General features: G+C 39.1%; 1 protein-coding gene across 1 annotated transcript in view; it reads left to right on the forward strand.

Annotated features, from left to right (window-relative positions):
* The first annotated feature begins 16,713 nt into the window (after nt 1-16,713).
* The window catches only part of roraa (RAR-related orphan receptor A, paralog a), a 187,660-nt gene continuing 176,743 nt past the window's right edge, over nt 16,714-27,630 (forward strand). Inside the window, exon 1 of the mRNA XM_004553143.5 lies at nt 16,714-17,016. Coding sequence (XP_004553200.1) covers nt 16,863-17,016 — 154 coding nt within the window. The 5' untranslated portion in view covers nt 16,714-16,862. The remainder of the gene's footprint in view (nt 17,017-27,630) is intronic.

Raw genomic sequence — 27,630 nt, forward strand, 5'->3', positions numbered from 1 at the left:
GATGTTTGGTTGCAGACTATAAAAGATTTAGCTAAAACCACTTTAGATTTTTAGCAATAGACAGGTTAGTTTTCATTTATTTGGTTGGATGTGGTGTGCAGGTGTTTTTTGTACCTGGTGCTGATGATGTAATGGGCAGCATAGAGAGGTGAAAGGGAGCACAGACTCGCTGTCTGCTGGTAGCGTAAACCTGTTGAAAGGAAATCGCATTTTGGATTTTTATAATGGAATATATTGTGAAAATGTATCTAAGAACTTCAATGCTGCAAAATCAAAGTACCTAATCTGTTTACATTGACCTGCATATGTGTCTGTGGGATCTCAGCCAAAGATGATGCTGGAGACACCCACTGTAGCAGGAACTACTGCTACACAGGTGATTTAGGGTACGTAGGCACGTGTTTTAATTCCCACGTGTCTGTCTGTGGACATGTTTGGCCTGTATGATAACATTACAACCATGCAAGATGCAGTCATGAATTTATTTTTTTAAGTGTAGCCTGTCAGTGCCAGCCAGCTCACTGTGGTAGTTTGTATACCAGAGCAGGTATCTCCATAGGCCAGGTGGTAAATTTGGAAAGGAATGAACTGGTTCTTTTATAGCTTATTTTTCTCCATCTTACTGACGCGCATTTTACATTCTTGCAAATATTCATACAACACTATATTCTATGCACTTAAGCCCTTTTTTCATTTTCCATTCACACCCACAGCCAATTTACAGTCATCGGTTAACCTAACAAGCATGTCTTTGGATTCTGGGAGGTTGCAACCAAAATATGTGAAGGTGAAGGGGCAGTGCTAACCACTGCTAAAAAAAAAAAAAAGCGTTCTTCAAGCCACATTCAAACCAGTGAAACCAGCAATCATTTGCTGTCAGCCCTCAAATTAATAACAGCTTCCTATGGCATAGTTACATATTTGATAAAGCTGCATTATAGCAGTAGTTACAAATACATGAAAAACTAAAAAGAAATATTTGAGATGCAGTATTTTTATGCAGTTTGAAGCTCCAAATTCTTTTTCTATACAACTGTAAGCTGATAATAAGCTGATAATAATAATAAAAATATAAATAAAAACAATAATAATAATTTATTCAACTCTTTCCCTTTTTAGGTGTTGCAATAACCTGCAATAACCCTCTTACTTTGTTTCTTAGTATACCTCGGTCTACATTAGTATAATAAAAAAGTGTAAAAGGTGGACTACATATGGAATTATTTACAGAGCAATATGCAGACGTTTAAGTGATTTCATTTATAAAGTAAGTGCTGTTATACACCAGTGTTCTACACCAGTGGTGTATTTTTTTCAGATGATTAATTGGATGATTAGTGCCCTACGGCAGCAGTGTAATATAATACAATTAGAAGCACTTCTTTTTGTCTCCTAACTGTATGAGATTTGCAGGAGCTTGTAAATCAAACAAAGTCATAATTTAATTGGTCAGAACACTTGCCAGGTAATAATGCCATTACATTCAGACGTTTTTGTTACATGTGTAGTCTCATAAAGGCAGCTGAATAAACTTAAACAGTAAATAGTATCTTTTTCCGCACAGAGAGACAGTTCCAAGCAGAGTTCCACACAGAGTTCCACTTTCAGAAGCCACCCATTACTTGTAGAATGACTTCTTTGTGTAGCTACCTGGGCTCCAGGTTTATTTTTACCCTCCCTATGTCCCTCCTCATTCTTTAGCAGCTTCAGGAGATGGCGTTAGTTTGGCTTCATCTCTGACAAAAGATAAATGAGCTCTGGGTCTGTGGTGATCCACTATGGCTGCCAGGGGGTTCCAAAATAGCAAACTATTTTTCATATGGAGCGAAGTGATATGGAGTGCGATGCAGCAGGCGCTAACATTTACCATATCATAGTACGCAGGAATACATTTCATTCTTACTTTTTTCTTTCTTTTACTTTCAACTTTCTGTTTGTACTTGGGTGGGCGAGGGCTGTGGCAATTAAAATTGATCAGTTACATGTTGAGACCAAGTTTGCATTGGTTATTTACAGAGTTTGTGGTTGAAGCTTATTGAAATAAAACATTCGTTTTAGGTCTAAGTAAAAATGATTAAGTCTTAAGGTAGACATATACATATATATAAATATATAAAACATTGAAAATGTCAGCCTCTCTTCTGTTCTCAGCATTCGTCTGATGTTCTCTTTCTCCTCTCTTGGAATAGTGTGTAGTAATTAAGGTGAATTTGCAGAACAGCACAGTTGCTTTGATACGATCTCAAAATTGGTCATTAATCACCTTCTCACCACCAGGCAGAAAAACAACAGTGATGTGTTTTCACAGAGAAAAAAAATGTCCTGTGTCAACAGGAGATTCACCAGCGCCTGCTACCAGCTGAAAGAAACTTTCCCATTTAAATGAGGAGCTACAGAGCTTCCGAGGCCCTTTGAAGAGATGTGCTTGGCACAAACAAGAGCGGCAGCCTCTCCTGTGTTTTTAACAGCCGAAACATCGCTGACACCTGATGGGTGATCAAACACAAGCCATCTCTAACTGAATCCTCACGGGGGCTCATCTTTGTACTTCCCTCTCCACAGATAAATCTGCAGACCACGCTACTGGAACAGCCCTCCACTCAATATTTACTAATGGCTCGGTCACCTGACTGCATGCACTGTGTTTATAAAGGCAAATACATTTGTTGGTTTTGCAGCATTTGCACTCTGACTACAAGCCTGTCGGCGCGTTTGATGTAAAGCCACCCCCCCCCCCCCCCCCCCCCCCACGATGTATCAAGTCCCTATATAGATTTTCCCCCAAATATTGTGATGGGGTGGGTTGCTGGCTAACTCACCTCTGGGTAGAGACAAGTCTAGATGTCTCATGGGAAAAGAGAAGGTTTGTGGGATGAACTCTTAGTGGTGCTCATACAAAAGGTCAAAGTTATTTCTGCTAGTGAGACACAAGTTTTCCTTCCTCATCCATGTCTCAGTCCTTCTCCTTAATGATCCATCCTTGGAGTGGTGTATGCATACTCGTTAGAGCTTTATTAGCATGACCATTGCAAGAGCAGATGAATCAGATGAAGTCAGACTGGCCACACTGGAGATGTGCTCTGTAAGGGCCTTTGCTTGTCACTGAGGTGAGATGATTTATGATTTATTTTCCAATAACTCCCAGCCTGCTCAGTGCACTGGGCCCTCCTGTCAGCATTCACAAGCCATGACTATCCCCCATATCTTCCCTCCCACATCCACTGTACAAGCTTCTTCCTTTGTCTGTTGAGACAAATTGGGAAGAGGTTCTACAGTTATTAATACAGCTTATTTGTACACGTGCATGTCTGGTAATTGGAACAAGAGAGGGGATGGTGGCGAGATTAAAAAGCCATGAATGACAGAGCTCCAGCGGTGCTGGATTCAGTTGGAGGCTGGCAGACTGTACACACCTGGGCCTCCAGGCAGATGGTGAGGGTTGAGGGTTACATAACACTAGCCTAAGCCATATGTCTCCTAACCACACAGAATCTTTAGGAAGCCCATAGTTCGCCTCTGAATGCAGTCCATGTGAGACCAGAGGGCAGCTGTGTTCTCCTCCTTGATCCCAGACCAGGTGTTCAGTACGCAGCTTCTCTATGTTTCTGTCGGGAACACTGGCAGCAATACAGCTAATACCTGGATTGTGGAATACATAAAGTGATTATGAGAAGAACAGATTGCTTGGTCTTATGTCCAGATCACTATTGCACTGTAAACACTAGACTAGTAAACAAGTTGATTACATAGAGGTCAAACTATAGAGTAACACTGTAATTGTTTGCAGATAAAACATATGTCCATGCTGATTTATCTAAGCAGTAGGTCTAGTCTGGGGCAACTGAAGTGAGTGCAAGTGCCTTTTGAGTATTCAGTGTTATTTACAAAGCAAACAAAAAGGCTTAAGAGGTCTGGTTAAAAAAGAAGAAGAAAAGAAAAAGAAACATTAAGCTATAGTTTGACCTCTCTGCATCTTATTTTCAACTAATTATCCACGGTAGATTTCCTTATTGTGATTCAACTGCTTGACAATGCATGGCTTAAAATACAAACCCAGAGGCAGCATACTGTATCTCACAGATGGACATTTTCAGAGTGACATTTGAGACATTGTGGGACTGTTAAAATTCAGAGATGAAGCATCCAGAAGAGATTAGAGAGCTAAATGGCAAACAATAGACGCTGCAGTGGGACAGGAGGATATGACTCTTCGTTGTGTTAATCACAGCGGAACAGCCCTGTCCTCTTCACCAAACGATGCCATGGTGATGTTAATGGCACTGCCAGCCATGACTAAGGGTGCGCTTCGAATGATTGATTGCCAGAATTATATCAAGGTGACTTTCAGTCAGTTCCATCAGGTTGTTTAGTGTGATCGATAATAACAGACAAATTATAATATAGACACGCCTGCCACACAATCTCATCAGGTTGCAGTCGTTATTTTGCTCTTTAATTTGAGTTCAGCACTCGGAAATATTTTATCCTTGTCTGTCAGTTGCAGCAGATTTACACTCAGCTAGTTTCCATTAATTTTATTAATTCAGTTTTCTTTCTTTCTTTCTTTTTTTAAATCTACGCTAATATTTGGTTCACTAATGCAGCAATATGTCATTAGTACTCCCAGTCTGATGTGTAAAGAGCAAAGCCGGAGCTGGTCACATCCACTCTTAATGTGGATGTATGAGGAGGTCACGCCAGCTGCAGAGGCGAGAGCAATGTCTCTGTCCACTTGGCCCACTGCCCCTGCGTGCGCACACAGCGCACTGTAGCCCACAGGCTACAACAACAACACACAAAGCGCGCCCTATGTGCTACATCACAAATGAAAGATCAAACATCAATGTTCACCATAGGCACTCAGTGCAGGCTGTTAATCACAGTGAATTTAATGTGTTCCAGTTGAGAGATCACCCAGAGAGTACTCCAGTTAAACTGTGGGTTTTCAGAGAAGAGTAAATGCCTCCACATAATAGTGTCGTACCACAGTAGAATTGAATCAAATGGCGTATGATGGGTTTCATTTATGTTCACTGACTCTCTCCTACATTTTTTATAAAATCACAGCGTGTAAATTTATGCTAATAAAAGTCCCAGCAGGCTCATACTGCAAAAGCCAGTCAATACTGAAATATTAGTGTGACTTTTAAATGCAAATACCCTATGTTTCTCATTGCCCTAAATCAAACTGGAGCATTTTGCCAAGATGCCCACAACACAGAGCTCAGATCTCAAATTTGGAAAGACAGGGCAAATCCCAGGACGTGGCAACAAATATCCCAATGGCAGTGACTCACCTCTTTGAGAGGCTTATGCAAACCCAGGGGGAAGGTGATGGATTTTTTCCCTTACCTACAGTGAGCGGAGCAGATGCTGGAGAAAGATTCTGGACGTCACGAGAAGTAAAATATGATTGCGGGGGTGTGTACATGTGTGTACATGAAACATTAGCTCACTGAGTTCTGGAGTTTCAATAACTTCTGAAATACTTAGAGGGTAAAAAAAGGATGAGAGGAAGAGATTACACACCATCGTGGCACGAGGAGCTTCTCTCCAGGAAGGCCCAGATCTCTTTAGCTATATTTGTGGGCTTGAGGTTTTATTTACTGACAAAAGCAGCTGCGCACCAAATAAAATAAGACACAGTATATTATAGTTAAAGCAGCAGCATACAATATTGCCAGTGAAGTATTGTATTTTAGACACATGATCAAATTTCTATGTGCATGCCCTTTGAGAAACACTTTTGTCCCTTGTTTGCATTGTATGTGGATTTTTTCAGGCTTTAGCAAATTTCCATATCAGATAATATTTTTTTCTTTTAATAATAATAAATGTTTAACAGGGATAATAATGAATTTAATTAGCTCTTGGTTTTCAGAATCAAACATAATATTCTACATGAGAAAATTGCCAATCTAATATATTGTAATGTCACGATTTACTCATTGTGAATTTATTACAAAAATGCACACAAGTTAAAAGAAGCTTGATTAACCTGCTCTTTCCTCTGCGCACTTTTTTGTAGAACACTTAACTTTTCTATTCATATCTAGCAATTTTTCAGCTATGTTAATGCAGGCATTGTTTATTTTGAAAAGGTCATTAGAGTTATGAAGAGAAGCGAGCTGTGTAAAAATGATTTGATTGAGGTAGTGGAGGCTCTGGCACAGTGAGTTATGGACATCCAACAGAGAGGAGCCTCTTCATTAGTGGAATGATTAAAATTGATGGGAACCTATGGAGCTCCTGCTCCCCTGAACTCCCTGGAGCATAGCTCTCATTCTGCACTCATTTATTTGGGACTTTGCGTTGATCAATAAAAGGTGCTCGCTGCTCACTATGGGGTCTGGTTGGGGAAAAACCAAGAAAAAGAGAAGAGACTTGTTTTGTTGTTGAAGACAAACATTACTGTCAACAATTCAGGCTTTAGAAAACCTTGGGGAAAACAACAGCTTTGGCTGTTGTCTCTATGTAATTTTCTTTACAGGCTGTCTATTTTAGTCTTGGTGGATTTTAGACTCTTGTTTAGCAACCCACACTGTTTTCAAAAAATAGTTTCAAAAACTTTAAGTTTGGTCACACTTTATTCTAAAGAAACAGGTTTTAAAACCAGCAAGACAATGGTATGTTTGTCCCACGGCGACTTTGTTGTCACGATTGCACTTTAATGATAATATGGTCTGATTGCTCATCAAGGAAGTGGAAAATATTTTGATCTTTATTTATTTTACTGATAACAACTTAAAAATCACTGTCCTTTTTTTAAACATTCCAAATGTTTTTGCATTTCTATTTAAAGTTTTTTTTTAAATCTATGATGAAGTGTTTGTCTATTGCAAAATTATCGCATTAAAGTGAACCGATGCTCTTTCCAGATTACAACAGTTTCATGCAGAAAATGTCATTTATTTAAGCATATTAATTCAAATTTGGGCAGCTTTTGTGGGAAGAGTAGTACCCATGAACAAATAATCACTGAGATGAACAGGAATTAATTTCTGTGTATTGGACCAGAGCCAGATAACGGGAAGAGATGCTGAACAGAGTCCAGACTCTCTTTGTCTGTGTCCAGCTCTGCTCATTAGAGTGGTGCTGTGCAGCTCATGGCCCATCGCTTCCCACTGTTGTGAGGGGCCTTGCCTAAACAAATAGAAATGATGTGCATCACATGACAGATGATTGCAGAAAATATGAGTTTCTGCAGTAGTGGGGGTTTGCAACACAGTATACACAGTTTACGTTACTTTAAAAATGTAATGTGCAACTAAATCTTAAATTACCCTGTTGCATGTTCAAAACTGATACTGTAATGCCATTATGATAGCACTTATTGGTTATGTCAGCACTTAAAGAATTTTAGAATTTTGATTTTTTTCCTCAGTTCAGTATAAAAATAATAACTGATGCTCACCAATTAAATGCAGTTAATCTCAATCAGCACTAATGCTAACTGTATAAGATGGATTAAACAATTGTTAGACATGAACCTGACCTATACGTTGCCCGTATTAAATAAGTTTTTCAGTCAGTGTGAATAAAAAAATTGGCCTTTTTTTTATTGTAATGATTCAGTTGTATGAATTATTGATTTGAATGACTAGTAAAAATGTGAATAAAGATTGTTAGGGATGTTAAAAATATATATATGTAGATTAACTGTTAGAGCAAGAGTTATTAACAAAACTATAATGGGGTAATAATAATGATGATGATAATAATCTTACTAGAATGACCTTAGACTATGTGTCTATATATCTGTAGGTACCATATCTCCTTACTGGTTGGGCCAATCTCAACAAACCTTTGCATGGACTTTGTTGCACATAGAACTATTATTAACAATTGTATATTTTAAAAATCATTTATTATAAATTCCAGTTCTGTGGATTTTTCTCTTCATCCCCTGGAAATGTGATGTAATTTTATGTTTTGTCTTTGCATTTGTTTCACATATCACGTTCATCATATGTCGCCCACGTAACTTAAATGTCACCAATATTTCATCCTATTCACCACTAAATAAAAAATAAAGAATTTTAAACAGTGCTGCAGGCTAGTTGGTTTTTTTTTTGCCCCTACTACTACTACTACTAGTACTACTACTAATGATAATAATAATAATAATAATAATAACTTTAGTTAGACAATATCTTTCAAAAGTTATAAAGCACTTTACATACAATGAAAAGACCACCTACCACTAATTAAATAGTACATATTACAACAAATATTATATTCCATAAAATAAAATTAAAATATCATCAGATAATTTGTACAGATATGGATCTGTAAATATGGTGTGATAAATAACTGATCTTAGCATAGAACTGATTGAACGATGTTTGAGATAATCTATTTCATAGCTTTGATCAATAATAATAATACATATTTACAGGTTACTTTTAATGATATTGGTAATTATACATAGTCTATATGTCTATTGACTTGTTATTGCCAATGTTACTTGCAAAGTATGGATGGAATCTCAGATTTCCCTCACACTAATGCAAAAAAATATGCTTGAAACATAAGCAATATAAAACATTTTGGTACAGTGGTGTAGCATTACGATACTGATCACTGTAAGGCATGTTACAGTATACCGTTGATAGCTTGGGCAGTAGCATGGAGGACTATAGTGGTAGCAGTTGAAATTCATTAGTTGCTGATTCAAATCTGACTCGAAGAAAGAGGTCATTTTGGGCAGGATGATTAGAGAAGAGCACTGTACCCTTATAAGGATTTTGATGGTCTTTTTCCTTATGATAGCTGGGCTCAGCTCTTGCACCCAAAACAATTTAACGACAACGAAATTTGCTTAAATATGTAGTCATACTTATTTTTTCTTATATAGACAAATTATACACAATAGAATGTATAAAGGGTAATTTAACATAAGGCATTCTGTACTACTATCAGATTATCAAATGTGAGCACACATGGGTCCATATAAAGTAGTCAATAAGTCATTAGCATGCATGTATGTAGTGCATCATTTCAGGCCCTAGTTTATCACTGGATTATTTAAAATTCTTCCAGTTCCAGCTTTTTCTTGTAGAAAGTGATATGAGATGGTTTTTCTAGAAGAGCTTCATATATTTGTATCTTTTTTTAAATAAATATGTTATGAAGCTACACATCAAATATTAAATGTTACAAATAATACATTTTCTTTTTTTTTTTGATAAATATGTTTGTTTGAAATTTGACGCCAGCAACACCGTTCTAAAAAAAAAGTTAGGACAGGGGCCTGTTTTCCACAGGGTTGCATCATCTCTTCTTTCAGCAACACTCAGTAACCGTTTGGGAACTGAGATGACCCACTGCTGTTTTGACAGTGACTTCTTCTTAGCTTGTCACAGGATCGTTAACGTCATTTTGTCACATCATAATACATCAATTGTTTTCATTACATCACAGACACAGGGTGTGTCCATACGTCACATGAAAGATTAACAGAGTGAATCAGAATGCGTTGGTCCTGGTTACACCTATCCGGCTGGATGATTTCCCTAATCCTCTGAGGTCTAAGTCATCATAGGTATTAACCCTAAACCTAAACCTACACTAAATCAATATTTTTGGAAAAATATGACCCATTTTGATGTGTATCAGGTATAACAAATATGTTTGTTTCCTGATGACCAAAACTTGAGAGAACAATTTTATAAAAACAGAAATGACATATTCTACAGTTAGAGTTAGTCAGAGTTATGGTAAAGTCACCAATAGTAACAAATGACTGATGACTTGAGAGTTAAATTAGGATAAGCTGGATTTAATAATGACAGATAACTGCATATTAATTTCTAATAGAAAACTAATAAAAACCATGGTAAATGTAAGGGTGTAAGGCTTTTACCCCAGCAGAGCAAGAAGGTGATTTGTACTAAATATAATACCTGAAATCAGCATTGGATGCCGAAGGAGGACTGGCATAAAGTGACTACTTTGAAAAAGAAAGTAATCTTTGTATTTTTGAAATAAATTATTTTAATGTGCTTTCTTGTCGAATACACCCCCCCAAAAAGGTAAAAGAAACAAAGCATAACACAACAAGTCTGAAGTACAGCCCAATATATCATAAAAACTAGACATACGCCAAAATAAAGCACAGAATAAAACTGAAAAAGACAAATACTGGAAGCAGTAAAAAAAAAAAAACAGGAGAGGGAAATTAAAAACATCAAGTAATGAGTGCTGAAAAATATTTCATTCATAACTGTTTAGGGGCAGTGACATGTGTCTTCATGTATGTGATGATTAATGATAATAAGTCACATGTTATTAATTCCCTCCTGACTAATGTGGTAGCTTACCAAGAGTAATGAGTCAGGGTATGCCAGAAGATCATGTTGGGAAATACTGTTTCCAACATGATCAACATGGAAATGAGGTTTAATCATTTGAACGTGAGTGTTGGCATAATTGCAAATTTTCAATTTGTACACATGTTCAAATCTCGTTGCAAGTGATGAAATATTTACTGCTCATAATCGTGTGATTCCTTGATTGTACAATACACTTTAAAAGAATTAAAATGACTTGTTTTCACTTGAACTCTGTGATTTCACTGTGTGGACATTTCACCCCCCTCCAGTCCCATGGATCTAGAGAGAGGCAGGCTTTGAGGAAAGTCTTTTTGTGTTAAAGCCTTTGAATATCTATTCTTTATGATCTCTATTCCCTCTGCTGAAGTTCAGAGTGTGCGTGAACAGAGGAAGGGGAAGGGTGGAATCATAACACTGATGATGAGATGACACCGAACATACTTTGGAGAGCATTTTTGATTCTTTACACATTTTCCTAAACTCAGACAAATATATCCAGAAGCTATCACTGTATTCCATAAGCTGGTTCGATGAATAATGGTTGTTATGACAGGGAGCAGTGTCAATCAGACATGATAGCTTGAAGAAGTAAAATAAACATGAAACAAGGCAAATAAAAAGAGAGTTATATAAAGCTCTCCTTGATGTTCAGCATCGTACCTCTTTACCCCTAGTGTGTCTGTTCTATAATGGCACAAAGTAGGGATGGGTTGTCGCTGTCTTTTTCATCTCACTGCCTTTTGTTAGTATGTTGAGAGAGGCAAAGAGAGAGGGAGAGTGAGGAAGGAAGAAGAAGAGGAGGTTGCTGGGGATTGGACCCAGTCCCTGCACACCCAATTAAAGGAATCTTCTGCTCAAAGACACAGTCTGGCAACATGTGTTCTGACATTTGTCTTCCTGAGTGTTGTGATTTACGGTACCATGGAGCTAAAGGCTAAATTAGCAGCCGCCCAACATCAGAGACCCCACAGTAATATTGGATGGGTGAGGATTGTCAGATAGGATCGAGCATGCAGTGTGCTGTTGTCTTGTTTTCATCGTCGCGTGCAATAGAACGGGTTGGCGACCCTGGTGCTTTGTTGATAGATGAGTCAAAACAATGCTTGCTGTAATTTGGGATTTGCAAATTCAATTCATTAGCATTTTACTGAAACAGCATGTTAATCAACATCAAATCGGGGATAAAGCATAACATTTAGGACTTATTAGAAATGTCCATGCAAATAGACTCCAGTACAACAACTGTGCCATAAATTCCGCTTTTATGACGCCTACAGACTTCCAGTTCAACTGAGATTCTCCAAGAGCAGATAATTCTGCTTTCCTGTGCCTTACTGGGGTTATAAGGGAAGGTGATGCCATAGCTGAATTATCTTATGTGTTCCTAATATTTTGTCCGCCCAGTTAAGATTCTTCCAGGAAGGTTGCACATATGTTGACAGTGTATATCACATATAGAATGTTATACTTTTGCGTTACTGATGTATAAACTTTATAATTTGTCAAAAGCTGGGAATTATTTAAAGACAATGCAAATTAGAACAGCATCCAATATTATAGCGTTACCATTGTTTGTGTATATAATGAGGTGAGTGGAAAGCACCACTGTTTAATAGTAGGTAACCTTACTTTTTTGGCTACTGCTTGTGAACTCTACATTTATGAGTACAATATAAAGTATTCCATCCACAGTGTGGGGTTGTTTTCGTTCCTCTGAACCTTTAAAGCACAATCTCTAATCGAGATCCTCCTTCCCCAGACACAGCTTTGATCTCTTCCTGTGGGACCTGTTTGTGCCACTAAGGATTCTCTGATAAGCCTTACAACCAGGCAGCAATTACACTACTAATTACACAAGTATAAAACCCTGACCTTGCACTTAATATACCTGCCTCTGTGCTGTGTCGCTGAATTCCACTTCTACCGACAACTTGCACGCAAACAAAAATAGAAACAGACTGTAAGCACAAATGAAAAACACCGAAGAGTCTTTATGCACAGACGGCATAGCTGCTGCCGAGTTACGGGGTGTACCTTCCCAGCAGCCGGTGTAGGGGTGTGATCTCACAAGGTGAGCGGATGCTGGAGGAGAAAGCTGCCTTGCGGTCAGTTGGGAGGCAGCGGGCCTCAGGGAAAAGCTCTTAACTTCTGTCAGGCACAAATAACCACGCCATTTTTCACCCTGTGATTTTTAACTGAGAAAATGATTCCAGTCCCCAGTCATATGAACTCTATGCACATGCCATGAGTCAATTCTAGCTCTGATAGAAAGGAGTTCAGCTAAGCTGCCAATCTTTATTTCTTGCGCAGTTCAGTGTTTTAGGGTACTTGGCATAATACACCCATCTAGACGGCATGAATGCATTATCGTGTAACTGACTGGGCATGAAAAAGTGCAGTGTGACACATCTGACTGTCTTGATTTTATGCCTTTGTGACCAAGAAGCATGCTGTAAGACTGTTTATGAAAAATAAATATCAAATGTCACATGTACAAATCCTATCAAGAATTATTGGAAATCTCAATGTCACTGAAGTCTTAATGTGGAGAAAAGCAGAGGCTGGGTAGTGAATTACATTTTATTGTCAACCCTGAAAAAAATAGAAGAAATAATAGATGGAAGTTCAGAATTAAAGCGGTTATTCAGTAGGTGGAAAGTTTTCCCTTTACAAAGAACGCGTTAGAAACCTTAAGCTGAGTGTGGATACCGTGATGTGATTTACTGTGGTCAACATGCTGCTAGGTGGTGCTAGTGGCGCTGCTTCTGAGGGAGAGATTACACTCCGAGGAAGCAACACTGTTAGATTCACCTGCATTTGCCAAAACCCTAAAAGTGTGAAGCCATCTCGGACTGAGCTATATCGCCTTTCGGATTTTATATTCCAAGTGTGCACTATGTGTATGTACTGTAGAAAATACTGTACTTCCTGTGTTTGCTGAAATAACAGCAATGACTTTTTATCTGCCTCCCAGGCTTGCACTTATGAGGCACTGATTCTTAAAGTGAGAATATATGAGAGCGTGTGCCCCCGTACTCGAGTATATTGCCACACATCAGATCATTTAACACTTTGAACTGTCAGAAATGTGTCACTCAGTCTCTCTCTTGATACCTTCATCTGTCAGACTGAAATCATAAATACAATCATTTCCCCAATGTTGGCTCTTTATTCTGTCAACCGTTTCAAAATGTGACTGTGCCTCTTCATTTCCGACCCATGAATAAGTGAGAGGCCATTAATATGTCTCTTTCATTACACTCTGGCACTGCACTGCATGAGCATGCACAGAACTGCGTGTTCACTGGGCTCTGGTTCTGATGTCCGATTTGTAAGGCAACAAAGAAATGTCACCATGTCTGGATGGGGAGAAGTGTCTTTCCGAGAATTCATATTTTGTTCCTGTTTAAATAAATGAGAGCAAGAAAAGGAGTCGCTTTCGCATAGTAAACTAAATGTGTTCTGGTTTAAATCATGAGAAATTTTCTGCATGTCTTTTAGTGAATTACTATCTTGGAAACAGACACTAAATTATCTTTTTCTGGAGAAAAAATAAATAAATTGTGATCAATCATAGACTAACATATCACCTTCACCCTTAGTGTTAAACAGACTTTACAGCATTGTGAAGAGCTTGTTTGTGCTCAGATTTTGTTTCCCGTTTTTTCTCCTTTTCTTCGCACCTTTTTGTCTACAGATCACCCTGTGGTTTGACAAACACATTTTTTTCTTCCTTTCTATCGCCACTCCCAAGACAAGATTAGAGGGGAAACTCATCAGTCTCCTTGGCTGCTGTCTGATAAACTTTTTATTTGAAGGGTGTCCTGTCTCATGTCTCTGGTGTCTTCCTCCAGTGCACTCCTGATTTGAAATATAGCCTTACATAATGAGGGAGAAAAATAGAGCGGTGTTGCACCCCTGAGCCAATGTCAGCTTAATCAATCATCTGATCACGGCAGGCATGCTTACTCTACTCGCTTCACATCCGCCACATCCTTCCCCCTGTTCAACGATGTGACAGCAGCATAATTCATTTTAACTCAAAAATTAAAGCAGCAACATCAAGCTTGTCCTTGCATCTGTTTGGTCTAAACACACGGCGGTGCTGGTCTTGGTGTGCGCTTTTGCCGCTTTTGTTTGTGTAGCAAAGTCGATGCTTTCCTTTGCACGCGTGCTTATCGGAGGAGTGTTTGCATGTACTTGTGTACAGTGTGCAGTTTACCGGGGTTGCCTTTGCGTGCACATGCCAGGATGTATTTCGCAGATGTGACATTTGTACATTTTTCAGATGTAACATTTTGAGTGTGTTTACGTCTCAAGCTCAAGTTTCTTTGCTACAGCGCTGAGCATTCAACAGGCGTGGAATGCGAGTGCGGGGTTCACGCGGTCAAATTGCACCAGGTCAGAAGGTCGGGGAAATTTGGAGAAGCTAAAGCTGAGCAGAAGGAATGGAACTTGGCCTCTTCGCTTGGCAGTGAGAGATTCCTTCTGGCTTTCTGTCAAAAAGTCGGCATTCAGCAAAGCATAACTCCAAAAGTTATATCACGCTCTTGTTGCTGAGTTACGTGCAGGAGTGTTGTAATAAAAACATGAAAACTGACTCTTTTTGACAAAGTACCCCATGTTATTAGTCCACACTTAAAATGCTGCATATTTTAGTATGTCTCGTAGCATTGATCTGTAGTTTTCCATGGATTAAACACCTTTCTTTATTATGTGTTCTAAAATTGGATACAGCTTAATTACAAATTAGAAACAGCATAAATCATATTTACATATGCGGATTCTTTCACGTTTTTCCCCCCCAAGGCTTTGTTTGTCACTATTCACCTTCACGTTAATAAAGTTTGTGCGATACTCTCAAAAGCTGCACTTAATGCTACATTTTCCCTAAGTCACTACAGCCAAACGGCAAATCTGACATCATGACAGAAGGAAGTCACATTTGGCCCGTTGAAGCTAAATAAAGAACTCAATAGAGACACATCATAGCCTTTTTTTATTGCCCTGCATCATATTATCAGCCTCATCGTTATTGTATTAATAGAATAATAATACATAAGAAACAAGCAGCTCTGCCAGCTTTCCTTTATCATAAACTAGAGTGCACTGTAATCAAAAATCAGTGAGAGCCACATCATGCTTCATTTAAGCTATTTAGAGAAAATGTTAACCGTATAAGACAGTATAAATTAGAATAAAACTACACTACTACAAAGCAACAGCTACTTAGTTACCATACTGTGTGGTGTCAGAAGCCTAGTTAACCAGTATGCACTGAAGCTCATCTGTATGAAGGCAAATGTTCAGGACAGTATAAATATATGTATTACAGAAATATGTGTAATGTCGTTGGGTATTTGGCAACACGCAGCCTAACTCTGCTGAGACAGCGAGACCATGTCAAAGTCCACGTGCGCCGCTTTTAAGGGGCGGAGTTCAGTCTCGCAGCTTGCCCGCTGATCACATGCAGGAAGCATGGAGTTTGTAAAAAAAGCGGGATACGGACGGCGGTCGGCTGAGTGACGTTTGAAGGCAGCCATGCACGGCGCTGCAGCTTCACGCACATTCTGTCAATCCGCTCTTTTATCACGCACGGCGAAGACACGCAGTTTATTCTGCCAGTGACGGGAAGAGCTCAAGCAGTAGTCATAATAGGCGAAGCACGCTCCTCCCACCGGATGGTGGAGATGATGATGATGATGATGATGATGATGATTATGTTAATTGTGATGATGTTGATGAAAATAATGAAGAGTGTTCTGATTATCCCCGCTTGAATGCTTGGACGTTAAAGTTGAATACTTGGCTGAGAGCAGCCGACAGACTCCTATATGCTTATGGCTGGCAAGCCCAGTGAAGGAATTTGAAGTGAATATTCCCTGCACCCCTACAGCTTTTGGCTGACGTTAGAGAGAAGAGAGATGGGTAATATGGCGATAATTATAAAAGTTCCATATTTAACAGGGATTTTTTTTTAAATTAAAGCAAAAATAAAATAACAACCCCAAGAATAAAGTGTTTTCCTAAAATTATATTGATTATTTTTAGATCGACAGCCTAAAAGAAATAGATTATGTAGCTACAGGCGCAGTTGCGTGCACAAGGATGCATTTTTGGCCACACTGTGCAGTTTTGCAGTTTATAATTCATAGTATTCTATCCCGGTTTTCTTATTTTGCATATAAGCAAATGCAGAGATGTAAAAAATCTTTGGAAATGGTTAGACAGTAATAGAAAATCGATATTACCATGCAAAACTGCGCGGGGTCGATCAGCGTGGATTACTTTCAGGCCTACATCTATTCTTCGACTATTGACAACCTCTCCCTTTCCAGTTTGCATGACTGGAGCTCTCACTAGCGCTGCTAGTGGACAATCAAACCTACACACCCACCTCCAGACACACTCGCATTTCTCATTTCTTACTTCTAAATTAGATAGCGAGACGTGGTGTCGGAGCTCACAGGTCGCATAGAATTAGTTTGAAGTATCAGCGGTAGTTAAACAATAAATCTGAAATTCAACATGGAGTCCCCTCCAGATCCAGCGAGCGACCCGGGCAACAGCGCCTCGGAGCCGGCTACCCCGGTCAGGGAAACCCCGGTAAACCTGGAGACGCTCCGGAAAGCGGACCATCCAGCCCCGGTTCGAAGGCAGACCTGTTCCAGCACCAACAGAGGTAAGCGAACCGATTTCCCCCTTTTCACTTGATGAGAAATACGGAGCGATCGGGGACATTTTCATCAAACTTCAAAAATGAATTAAATCGCGTCCCCCTTGAATAACTGCACACTGTCTAAAAATCACCCAACCACAGGTACACAGCTTTTTATTTATTTTTATTTAGTACCACAGCGGCGATTACCCACTTGGTCGTAATGAGTGCTTCGGTGTGGGATCCTGGTGTTTAGGCTCTGCTGACAGCTCAAATCATAGGGGGTGATACGGTCACAGATGTCACATTTACTCTGACTGCAAGATTAATCAATTATCCAGGAACCCGGAGTTGACCAACGGGACCTTCTCCTCGTGCCAAAACGGGCTAACGTGCTCGCTCTAACGCGATATTGTCACAGAGTCGAAAGTGAACTTTGGGAAACTGTGGGTTAGTTTATCGATTAGTGCTATTCGCCTTCGCACAGACGTGTCCTCCACAGTGCCTTATACAACACACTGTACCGTCTGGATGGATTTTTCCCCCTTTTTTACATTTCCAGCTAACAGATTTGCGCTATTCCTGTGTGGAAAAAGACGCCCCAGCAGCTGGAATTTGTTTAATGCCAGCAAACAGTGTTGCAAGCATTGGAGGCTTCTGCACGCCTTTTGCGATTAAGCCCCCTCCCTTCAATACGAACAGACAATGAAAGCCAAACGAGCCCTACATTGCAATTAGCCCGTCAAAACGTCTGCATTGCTGCATGAGGACTGTTTCTTTTTTACACGATTTATCCATCACGTCCCGTCCATGTTGTACAGTACAAGACAGTATTTAACCACACCCCCTCTCGGCTGTATCCAGCACAGGCTAACCGGGCTCACCCAAGTTCAAAGAAATAGTGCTTTCTCTGCTGATTCCTGACAAGCAGAGTTGGTGTGGATACATGGCAGCGAAGCGACCGGTGTAGATGTGACATTCATTCATTGAACGACGTTTTCTTTTTTCTTTTTTGTGAGCGCACTCTTCCTGTGCGCAAGGGTATATTTAGAGTGTGATATGGTGATTGTGGAATGTAAGCTGGTTATGTAACAGGTTTAGCCATAAACAGAGGCGCGCAACTGAGAGCAGAAATCATCATCTTAGATCTTTTCACTTTATAAAGTGGTTACCCCCCCTTACTCCTCGTTATCACCGCGCTTGTTTTATATAGAAAAAACAGCCCAGTTCAGCGACTATTTATATGTATTTACCGCTCAAGCGAAACTGTGTGACTTTGTGGGCTGGCACAGCCTGCGCGCTTATGTAATAGCGGGGCAAAGACAGGTAGTTGGGAGGCTTCGTGGATTGATTTCTTTTTTCACAAGTCTGACTTTGAGACACTCCTAACCTGCTGACCCATATTCACCCCACCCTTTTATGCACAGGATTAAAGTGCGTCTGGGAAAGAGAAAGACAGGAAAAAGAACGCCTTTGGTCTGTTATGTAATGCTGAATGGGTGAAAAAAATGTCTTCACTGGGGCAATCTCTGCACTTTGAAAGGAGGTTCTCAGCACGGAAACTTTATTTTGGCCTTTATACAAAGAAAACAGATTATCGTTGGATATTATTTAGCATAGGAGGGCTTAAAGAAAACTTTTGAGAACTTTTCAAAAACTTATTGCAAGTAAATATTTGTCTGACATCGCTTATGGTTAAATTTCTGGAATTATTTTCTCATGTTTAACTGTGTAGTTCAAATCCTGTTTTGTATTTTAGCCTTTCATACAGGTGGGAAAAGCATTAGAAACTTTAACTCCACTCTGTTACGGTCAGTCGTCTAACCTTTAGAACATTAATAAATATTACAGTGAGATGACAACGTATTGTAATGCTACAAAGGAAGGCCACTGGTTGTTTTAAAAGACCCCCAAGCTGAGGTCACGATGGAGATGTCTTATAAATGTAATAATCTAGAAATATTTACAGCATTCATCATGCAGGAGAGCAGAAGAAAAGCTTGCTTTCATAAAGATATTATGCCATAATTGCTTTATTCAATTGAAAGTACACATGTTCTATTAAGGAGAAGCTGCAGCCGGGTTATTGCGTAGGCAGAGTTGATTGTAGGGTTGCTTAAAAAAAATAAAACAATAAAAAAGGAGAAAAAAGAAACAGTAAAAAAAATATTTATAGTTCACAGCAGTGTTACAGACTTCTGAAACATTTTTTAGGATTACGCTTCCACGCTCAGACTCTGGCTTTTTAGGCCAGGCACGGAAACCAACATCTGAAAGGCGGCAGACACTCGCTTAAGCGCAGTTTCCCTCTTTACAGCAGCTGTATTAGACTTTCTGAGGATGCACATTGCTTATCCTGCATGCAGAGCGTTTACTGTTTTAACCCTGAGTGCTAATACCTTATAAGTAGAAACGGCTTACTTCAGCAGAAGCTCTGCTGTAAGACTTGAGTGGGTCAGAGAACAGGCCTTGAAGGGCTTTTGGTATATCATTACTGGAAAGAAGAAAGGGTGTTATTTTCATATTGCAAGATCTCTCCGTTCACAAATTTGGAAACAATCAATATTAATGGCTTAGTTATGTAAGGTGACGGTCTCTGCAGAGGTTTGAAATCTCACAGTTGCACAGGGAAGCACCAAAGCCGCGCGTGTGATGAGAGACCTGGTGTTTGCATCCACATTTAACATTAGTTTGTTCGACTGCTGAAAATGTGCGTGCTTCCTAGAAGTGTGGAATTAGACTCCACCGAATGATGCTGATTGATATGCTTGTCTTCTTGTGCTGCGCTATCATTGTCATGTATGCAGACTGTGAGTCATCTGAAAATCATTTTCCTTCGTTAGGGAGTAAGAGGTTACTCATAAAGTACAAATAACATTATGTTGGTTTAGAACAGCGTAATCTGTCACTAGGTGAAGTGTGATGTGGTTCCCTGTGGTGGAGAATATTACAGAGCCTCCTGCTTATTAGTTTGCCTCCGTCTCATATCTCGATTAATTCTGATATGATTTTTTTTTTAGCCTGAATAACAGCTTTCTTCCTATTGTTTCACTACATCTAGCGTTATTGTAGTTTTTCCCACCACACATTTTTGTTTCCATAAAATAAAAAAAGTAACCTGTTCTTCAGGTTTCAGTGTAGAGAAGTCTTAACATACAGTGCAGCATATTGCGTGATCCAGTCTAACGGAGGAGAGTTTAAACATTGTCACTCATCTCTTAATGAACACGTAGCCACAATTTACTCAGAGGTTTTATTTGTGGGGAGTGAAACGAGAGCGCTCAGCTAGACAGCCAGCATTTATTTAGTCGTTGTTGAAAGAGGACGGATGAGGTACAGCAGCATAGAGTTTTAACTTTTTGCACTAAATCTCAGAAAGCTGGCAGTTGGCTGAGGTTAGCGCGCCTCTCGAATGGACAGCGGCATTTCTGTGGCCGTGGCATTCTCAGATTCAGTGAATGAGGGCACTCTGCCCGCTGGAGAGCGTGAAGGTACAGGTATAGGCTTATAACTTGGACAGCTTGGACAGATCCAGGAGTGGAACTCCATTATGTGTCCTTTTTTTCTGGCTGGCTGGCTATAACATAATATCAAATCTGAGTCCTCTTGCGTTTTCAATTCTGAAATGTGGGTGAGGTAATGATATCATGAACTGTTTTATTGCTACCCATCAGACACTTAACATCGTTAAATGTTAACAGTCAGTCTTTCTTCAACCATACACCGAGCTGTTGCATAGATGGTGACAACTGTTTCTCGTTTCGACTTTGGCACTAGAGCTGTTGGAAACCCCCCCCCCGATCTTCTGTTCTTATGAGCTTCAAAGGTCAAACATTATTTCAGTTGCATCATGCTTATCTAGGCAGTGTACCTGTGAATATCAGCATAATGTTAGAGTTAGTAGTTGATGAGCATTGATTGAAATATTGCCAGGCAAGATGTGAAGCTTTTTTTTTCTTGCTGTCATTTCAAAATATGAAATTAGCAGCACAGTGGCTCAGTGGTTACTACTGTTACTTCACAGCAGTGATGTGTGTGGTGACTTTCACAGAAAGGCGAGTATAGATGATGACAGGAAGAAACATGCTTAACAAGACACATTAGATGAGATTAAAACAGATCTTTTTATGATTTTGTACTGCCTGTCTTTTATTCTTTTATATAAACTGACAACCTCCTGCAGCTTTCTGTACTCTGCACGGACACGTCTTAACCTTTCGGCAGTTGTTTCTGGATGAAGAATTATTTTAAAAATGTACTTTAGTATTTACCATCAAAAGATTTAGCATTAGCTGACAATTACAAGTACTGGAGGAATTGTTTAGTAAAATTATACTGCACTATGAAAATACCCAACTCCTTGTCTACGGAGCTTGGTGGAGAGTCCCTAAATCTGGGCGTCTCAACCATTTGACCCTAGAACTGAAGAAGCTTCTCGGATGAGAGGTGAAACGTCTTCAAGCAACTTAAAGAAGTCCACACACCTTTCTTTCCAAGCTCCTTAGACTACGATGACCTGGATGACTGAGAACCTTCACAGACCCAACTCCTCGTAAACCGTGAACTATTGGAGCATTTAACTTAAAGTATTAAAACAAATAGCAATTATGCTGCATAAAAATATTTTCTTGCGTTGTTATATGAATCGGTATTACTGCTGCATGTTTGAGCTTGAGCTTTAAATATTTTATATTCTGTCTAATCTCCTGTAATTTATCATATTCTGTAAAATTGTGTTTATAGTCGCTGTCCTGTGAGGATGCCATTTCTTAAAAAAAAACAAAAAAGCAATTTAATGAGCTCACTGGGATTAAAAATATCAATAAAAAATGAAGTTGATATTTTAGCGAAACACTGGGGTTAAATTTAGTACGTCCAATCAACCAAGTGAATTCTCATAGCTGATAATCTGAAAGTGATGGCCGAGCCTGCACCTGTGCAACTTGTCTGCTTTATTAAACCAGACGTGGCAGGATTTGACGTCCCCTCTCCATCATTGATGCTTTCTTTGCTGTTGTGCTGAAGGAATTATTAAAAACTTTTTCACACTATACTCTAACTCCGCTACATCACACAGGTTGGCCAAGGTGATTAGCTAGAGAAAACCTTGTTGTTGAGATGATAAATCATGGAGTGCTTGTTTATGTACTAATGTTAGCTCTGTCTCCACATAACATGTAGTCTGTAACTGATATTAGAGTAGTAAAAGCAGAGTCAGCTTTTCTAGCATACCTCTGAGTTTCCCACCAAAGCCCAGCAGTTTGTGGACATGCAAAGTACCAGAAAAACCGATTGTCTCTCAGCTTGCCAGCTAAGCTTTGCGAAAGGGCATTTCCATCATAATGCTGGCCCCGTATAGATTCCAGAGTCAAGCAGAATAAAGCCTGCTTCCAGAGACAATATCCAACTGTGGCCGCAAGATGGTAGGAAATTAAAGGATGGATGCAAACAAGTGAGCAGTTTTATGACATAATACTGTGAAATGCAAGGAGACAGATCACTTTCACACTGGTATATTTTAGTTGGTGTTAGTTCACTGGACAAGCTCTGCCTACCTTGCTTGCCCTGATGAAGCAACACTGCTTCACAGCAAACAAAATTTTCCTCCAGCCCCTGTGTTTGATGAATGCATTCTTTCACAGGGACGGTCGGCCTAACCTAGAGCTGGCTTAAGTTACCTCCAACTAAATGTGATACCTAAAAAGCACATATGTTCAAAAGCAAATCAAGTCATAATACTGTGTGTTTGGACAATGTATGTTTAAACATTTTCACAACTTGACAATAGCCTATTTTGTTAGTAGTACAATCCCCAAATGGTACTCATAGGTGTGGTTAGTTTTATGGGTCATTAACAAAAGTTTGGTTTCTGAACACAGGCACAAAAAGCACAAAAAAACCATGCTTTTTTCTGCATTAAATATCAACACAATTAGCAGCAAACTGCATGTCACAAACAGTTAATCAGTTTGCACAGGTGATTTAAATATTCTCCTTTCTATATTTTGTGCCTTCAGAAGGGAAATCCCAGTAATACACATCAAATCAAACCAAACTTTATTGTCAGTTTGCTTTGCATGCAGCTGTAGTGTATGCAAAATGAAAGGGCTTTTCTGCAGGGTCAACACAAGCGTATGCAACAGGGTCAGTCATAAAAACCTTTTCCACTTCTTGCATGCAATCTTATCACCGTGTTGTCTTTGTATATACAGACAGTACTTTTTTAATGCCAAAACACAGTTTACACTGGCACAGGCGATTAGAAAACCAGAGCCAATTTGGATTAATCCTGACATAAATATTTTATTATTTGCACATTATGGTTATTGTCAACATCAGTGTGTAAAGCTAGACCCCAACTTTAATGCATACAACAGATGTAGGGTACTGTACAAGAGGGACAGCAAATATCGTCTCAGTGTTGAAGAAGGACAAGCACTCTTTCGTGCAGACTTGGAAGAGCTGGTATAAAAAAGCATCATACAGAACAGAGGGAAGCTGTATACAAATACTGTGAGGTAAAAAAGAATGCTACTCCAAGTGGAAGCATGACTGATTTTCTTTTAACATCTTGTGCAATTCCAGGAAAAAACTGAAACACAGACACAGCTGTTCATGATATGGTGTTTGGTAACACCACTCCATTTGCTAAACTATTGGATTTGGCAGGGACCTTTGATTTCTTTATGTAACAAGACATGTGAAACAGCTCTAGAGTTTAATTCTATTTCAGCAAATACTCGATTGGTCTGACCTGTAAATATGACATAAAAAAGTCTCTCAAGTCTCAGAGATGCATAGTTACAGATACATTAAAGGTAGTAAATTAAGTTTAGTTTGATTAAAATTAAACTAAACTTGTGAAAAGACTCTAGACATTGGTTAAAGAAATTTGCTTGTTTTTCATTGTTTAGCTCTGTTTGTCTCAAATGAAAATCCAATATTCTCTGTTCATTTAACACTTTAAAATTTTATGCATAACACATATTAAGTCATTGTTAAATGAACTGAAGCATGCACCACAGTATTTGCCATTTGCAAAATAGCAGATTTTTGCTTGACCTGTGCATTTCACTCACAATTGTCCATATAAACTAAAGTGCATTTGGCTTGAAAATGCATTTATGTATATCATTTACTTTTGTTGACATAAATGCATTTCATATGTATATTTAATTTGCATTTTTTGCATAATTTAAGTTAGAACTTATATTTATTTTAGGCTTACACTATAGGTAATTCAATGCCAGCCTTTAACAGGCAATATTAATTAAAATAAGTTTAAAAACTTAACCTAGACCATCTATGAAAGTTTTATTCTTGTGGGACAGCTTATTTTTGAGTTTGAATCACTAGTGACTTAACTGGGGCTGGCGAGGAAATTTCAACTGGTGACAGACACCAGATTTGATGTGAAATCTCCAGTGGTGAATGATAGCTCAGATCTATGGCCCATTTACTGAAGTTTGTATCTTAGATAGAAAATTTTGAATAGTTATGACCGGAAATACTCCAGATGCATTATTGGAGGGCGTTAAAGGAGTCTAATTTTAATGTGGTACACTGTGACCTAAGTACTTGTGCTGCTTGGCTCCATGCCTCTCTGTGGCTCTGCGATATGAAAAGGGCCCCTTAGAAGAGGACTAGAGGGAAAGATATGGTGAGAGGGGTCTAAAATCTCACTCTGGGGGGATTCTTATGTCACATCTATGGCCAAGGCTTTCACATCTCCATCATTGTGGATGGTGAAAAGCTCCCAAGCAGGTAGGTAAGCCCTTTGCATGTAAATTTTTTACACTCAGAAACTTTGACCGTTTTATCTTTCAAACCATCATTCTTTTCACTTCTTAACAAAACTCCTGCAAAACACCTGCCAGACTGCACCACGCCCTGCGTGACATTCAGAGAAGTCTTTTATTATTTAATTCAAATCACAAATCCTTTACCTGTGTGTGCACTCTGATCGGCCAGCTATGGACATTATGTGCACATGTCTGCTTTAAAACGAGAAGAAATCTAAAGCATTTTATTCAAACAGCACAACTCAAGAGCTTCTTGGCTGTCATTTATCTTTCTTTCTGAAGGCTAAATTCACTGCAGCCTTGCTTTAAGGATTCTGTCGCGTATGATGTCGGACTAAGATAAAAATGGAAATATCTGTTGCATATTGCTGCCTTTCTAGCACAGATGAAGAGCAGCAGCAACGGACTATAACAAGGCAGAATAATCCATTTGCTTTCTCCTATGCTTAGAGTAATAATGTAATTTAACAATGTCTGCACTTACGCATTCTCACCATGTATTACATATAACAGAATAGTGTAGACGAGAGAAGGTGGTCTCAGGAGTTGTTAAACCTTCACTCAGAACAATGTGTTTTTACGAGTCTGTGCGCCATTATTGCACTACATGCAAAGTGTTTTTTCCGTTTTTACAGATTCAATTTTTAAAGAAAAAGAAGACCAAAATATTTTGTTATAGTAACAACATTGCTTTTCTGTGGTTCTGTCACACAAAATCCCAGTGCTGCAGGAGGTAAAGCCCTCATATAACATCCTCCACTGCTAATTTCGTTACATTAGTAGTGCCGTGTCATTACTTCACAAAGTTTATTTGTCACCTGAAATAAACAGAAAACTTTTGGAGACGTGGGAGATAAAACAACTTGAAAATCAGTGTCATTTCTGTTGGCTTGATTATTTATATTGGAATAACAAGCCCAACTTAATCTCATAAATAAAAAAGGGAGAGATACAGATCCGTCCCCTCCAGGTACTGCCACCACTTAATCGAATTAGCTCCACTTGCAGGCTTGACGGGCTCTTCAAACACCCCTGGTGACTTCTGAGTGCCGATTACAATCAGCTACTATTTTCAGCCTTTGATTATAATCTGGTGAGGTTGGACAGAATTTTTTTGAACGCAGAACTAACTAATTATTAACATCGCGGCCCATCTCTGTCTTTTTCTCTCTTTTTTTTTTCGTGCCCGCTACTCGGGGCCAATGGGGCTGGAGTAGTTAAACAATACCCACAAGTGTTAATCATATCAAATCAAGCAGTAGTGTGAAACTATTAGCTTGGTCTTATTGAAACAGCTCATATTAGTTGTTGTGTTGTCCAAACAATTAACTCACTAATTGTAAAATATGTGTAATATTAAAGAGGTCTTTTGTATATGTTTCTTATTGTGAAAGGAAAAAAAAGCTATAACATTTGTTCATACAGATTTCGCCACCTGACAGACAACAGTAATGAACACAATTCGCTACTCATAAAATAATAGGAGATGATCACAATTGTTCTTGCCTCACACAGTATGTCACAGAAACACTGCAACGTGCCTGTCAAACACAATTCTGCTCTTTTGTTACTTTTGAAAGGCAGCTTTTGAATATGAATAACTTACTAATGAATATTTGGTTCTTGTGTGTGTGCGCGTCTGTGAATTGATTGCTTTAGGAGGCGTGCTAAGACAGACTGTGGCACGATGGGGCTCAATCAGTGCAGCAATACTGGAGTGCTGCTTTCCGACAGTGATTGAAAGACAGACTTCACTATGTATGATTCTCCAATCACTTATTCACTGACAAATATCATCTGTCTGATCAATCAATATTTGCAGCTTTATTTTAGTAATGCAGTGCTTAAGAGGCAATAATTAACGCCGTGCTGGGTTGTTAAAAGCCTATTTTTATGTGACAGACCGAAATAGACGTACAGAAATAGGAAGATGAAAACTTTGGGTTGAGGTTGGTAGTGGCAGACCCTGCAGACGTTCGCTGCGCGCAGTGAACTTATCGAGAACTTGAGATTGTCCTATGGCATAACTATTTCAGTTGCTTTCAAGTTATGTTAATGTACAAAACTGTTTTTTTTTTTCGTCTTAACTTTGAACTTTCTTCCTTCTTTTTTGGTTGAATGCTTATTTCAAAGAGCTATTTGGATTAGAGCTGTATTGGAGACAGCGCTTCGAGAAAGTTCCAGGTATAAAAATGTCCAAATCTAATTCTTTAAAAGATTTTTTGAGCTGTTGTTGACACAAAACTTTTTGTTTAGCTTGCTGTCTCTTCAGGAACAATAATAAGTTCAGCTTTTTTTGGGGGGGGGAGGTTGCGAGTTTGTTTGTGAAATTGAAAATATACTGTGAAATAGTCCGAGGGAATATTCATTCAATGTCATCTTGCATTAAACAAGTGTGGCTTGTGATGCTCATTAATTTCTGCTTGCTCCACTTGCGGTGTTTGGGCTCTCTTTGCTGGCTCAGTGCCACAGTGTCTTCTGAAAGAGCCACTTCATCTCTGTCAGGGGCAGGTGGAAATTTTCTGCACACTTCTAATTGGACAAAGTGCCTTTCAAACTCTGAGCCATCATACACAGATCAAATTATCATACAGACCAGGTGTCAACAGAGGTTTTTCACCTCCCTTTTCCTCTTCTGCTCTCTCCGGCGTCTTTTGGTTGATTTTATGATTCTCCCTGGGCTTTTCAAACTCCCTAATGCTTAGTGGCCCCCGGCATGCTCAGGCTCGTCATAGGAATTGATTACAAGAAATTTCGCTTGCTATTTTGACTTTAAAGCTTTCATTATTTGCTGTCAAGAAATTTTTTTTTCTCCAGTGCAAGATCCTCAAGCAGA

This window comes from Maylandia zebra, linkage group LG7, assembly GCF_041146795.1.
Source record: "Maylandia zebra isolate NMK-2024a linkage group LG7, Mzebra_GT3a, whole genome shotgun sequence".
In the NCBI taxonomy this organism is placed as follows: Eukaryota; Metazoa; Chordata; class Actinopteri; order Cichliformes; family Cichlidae; genus Maylandia; species Maylandia zebra.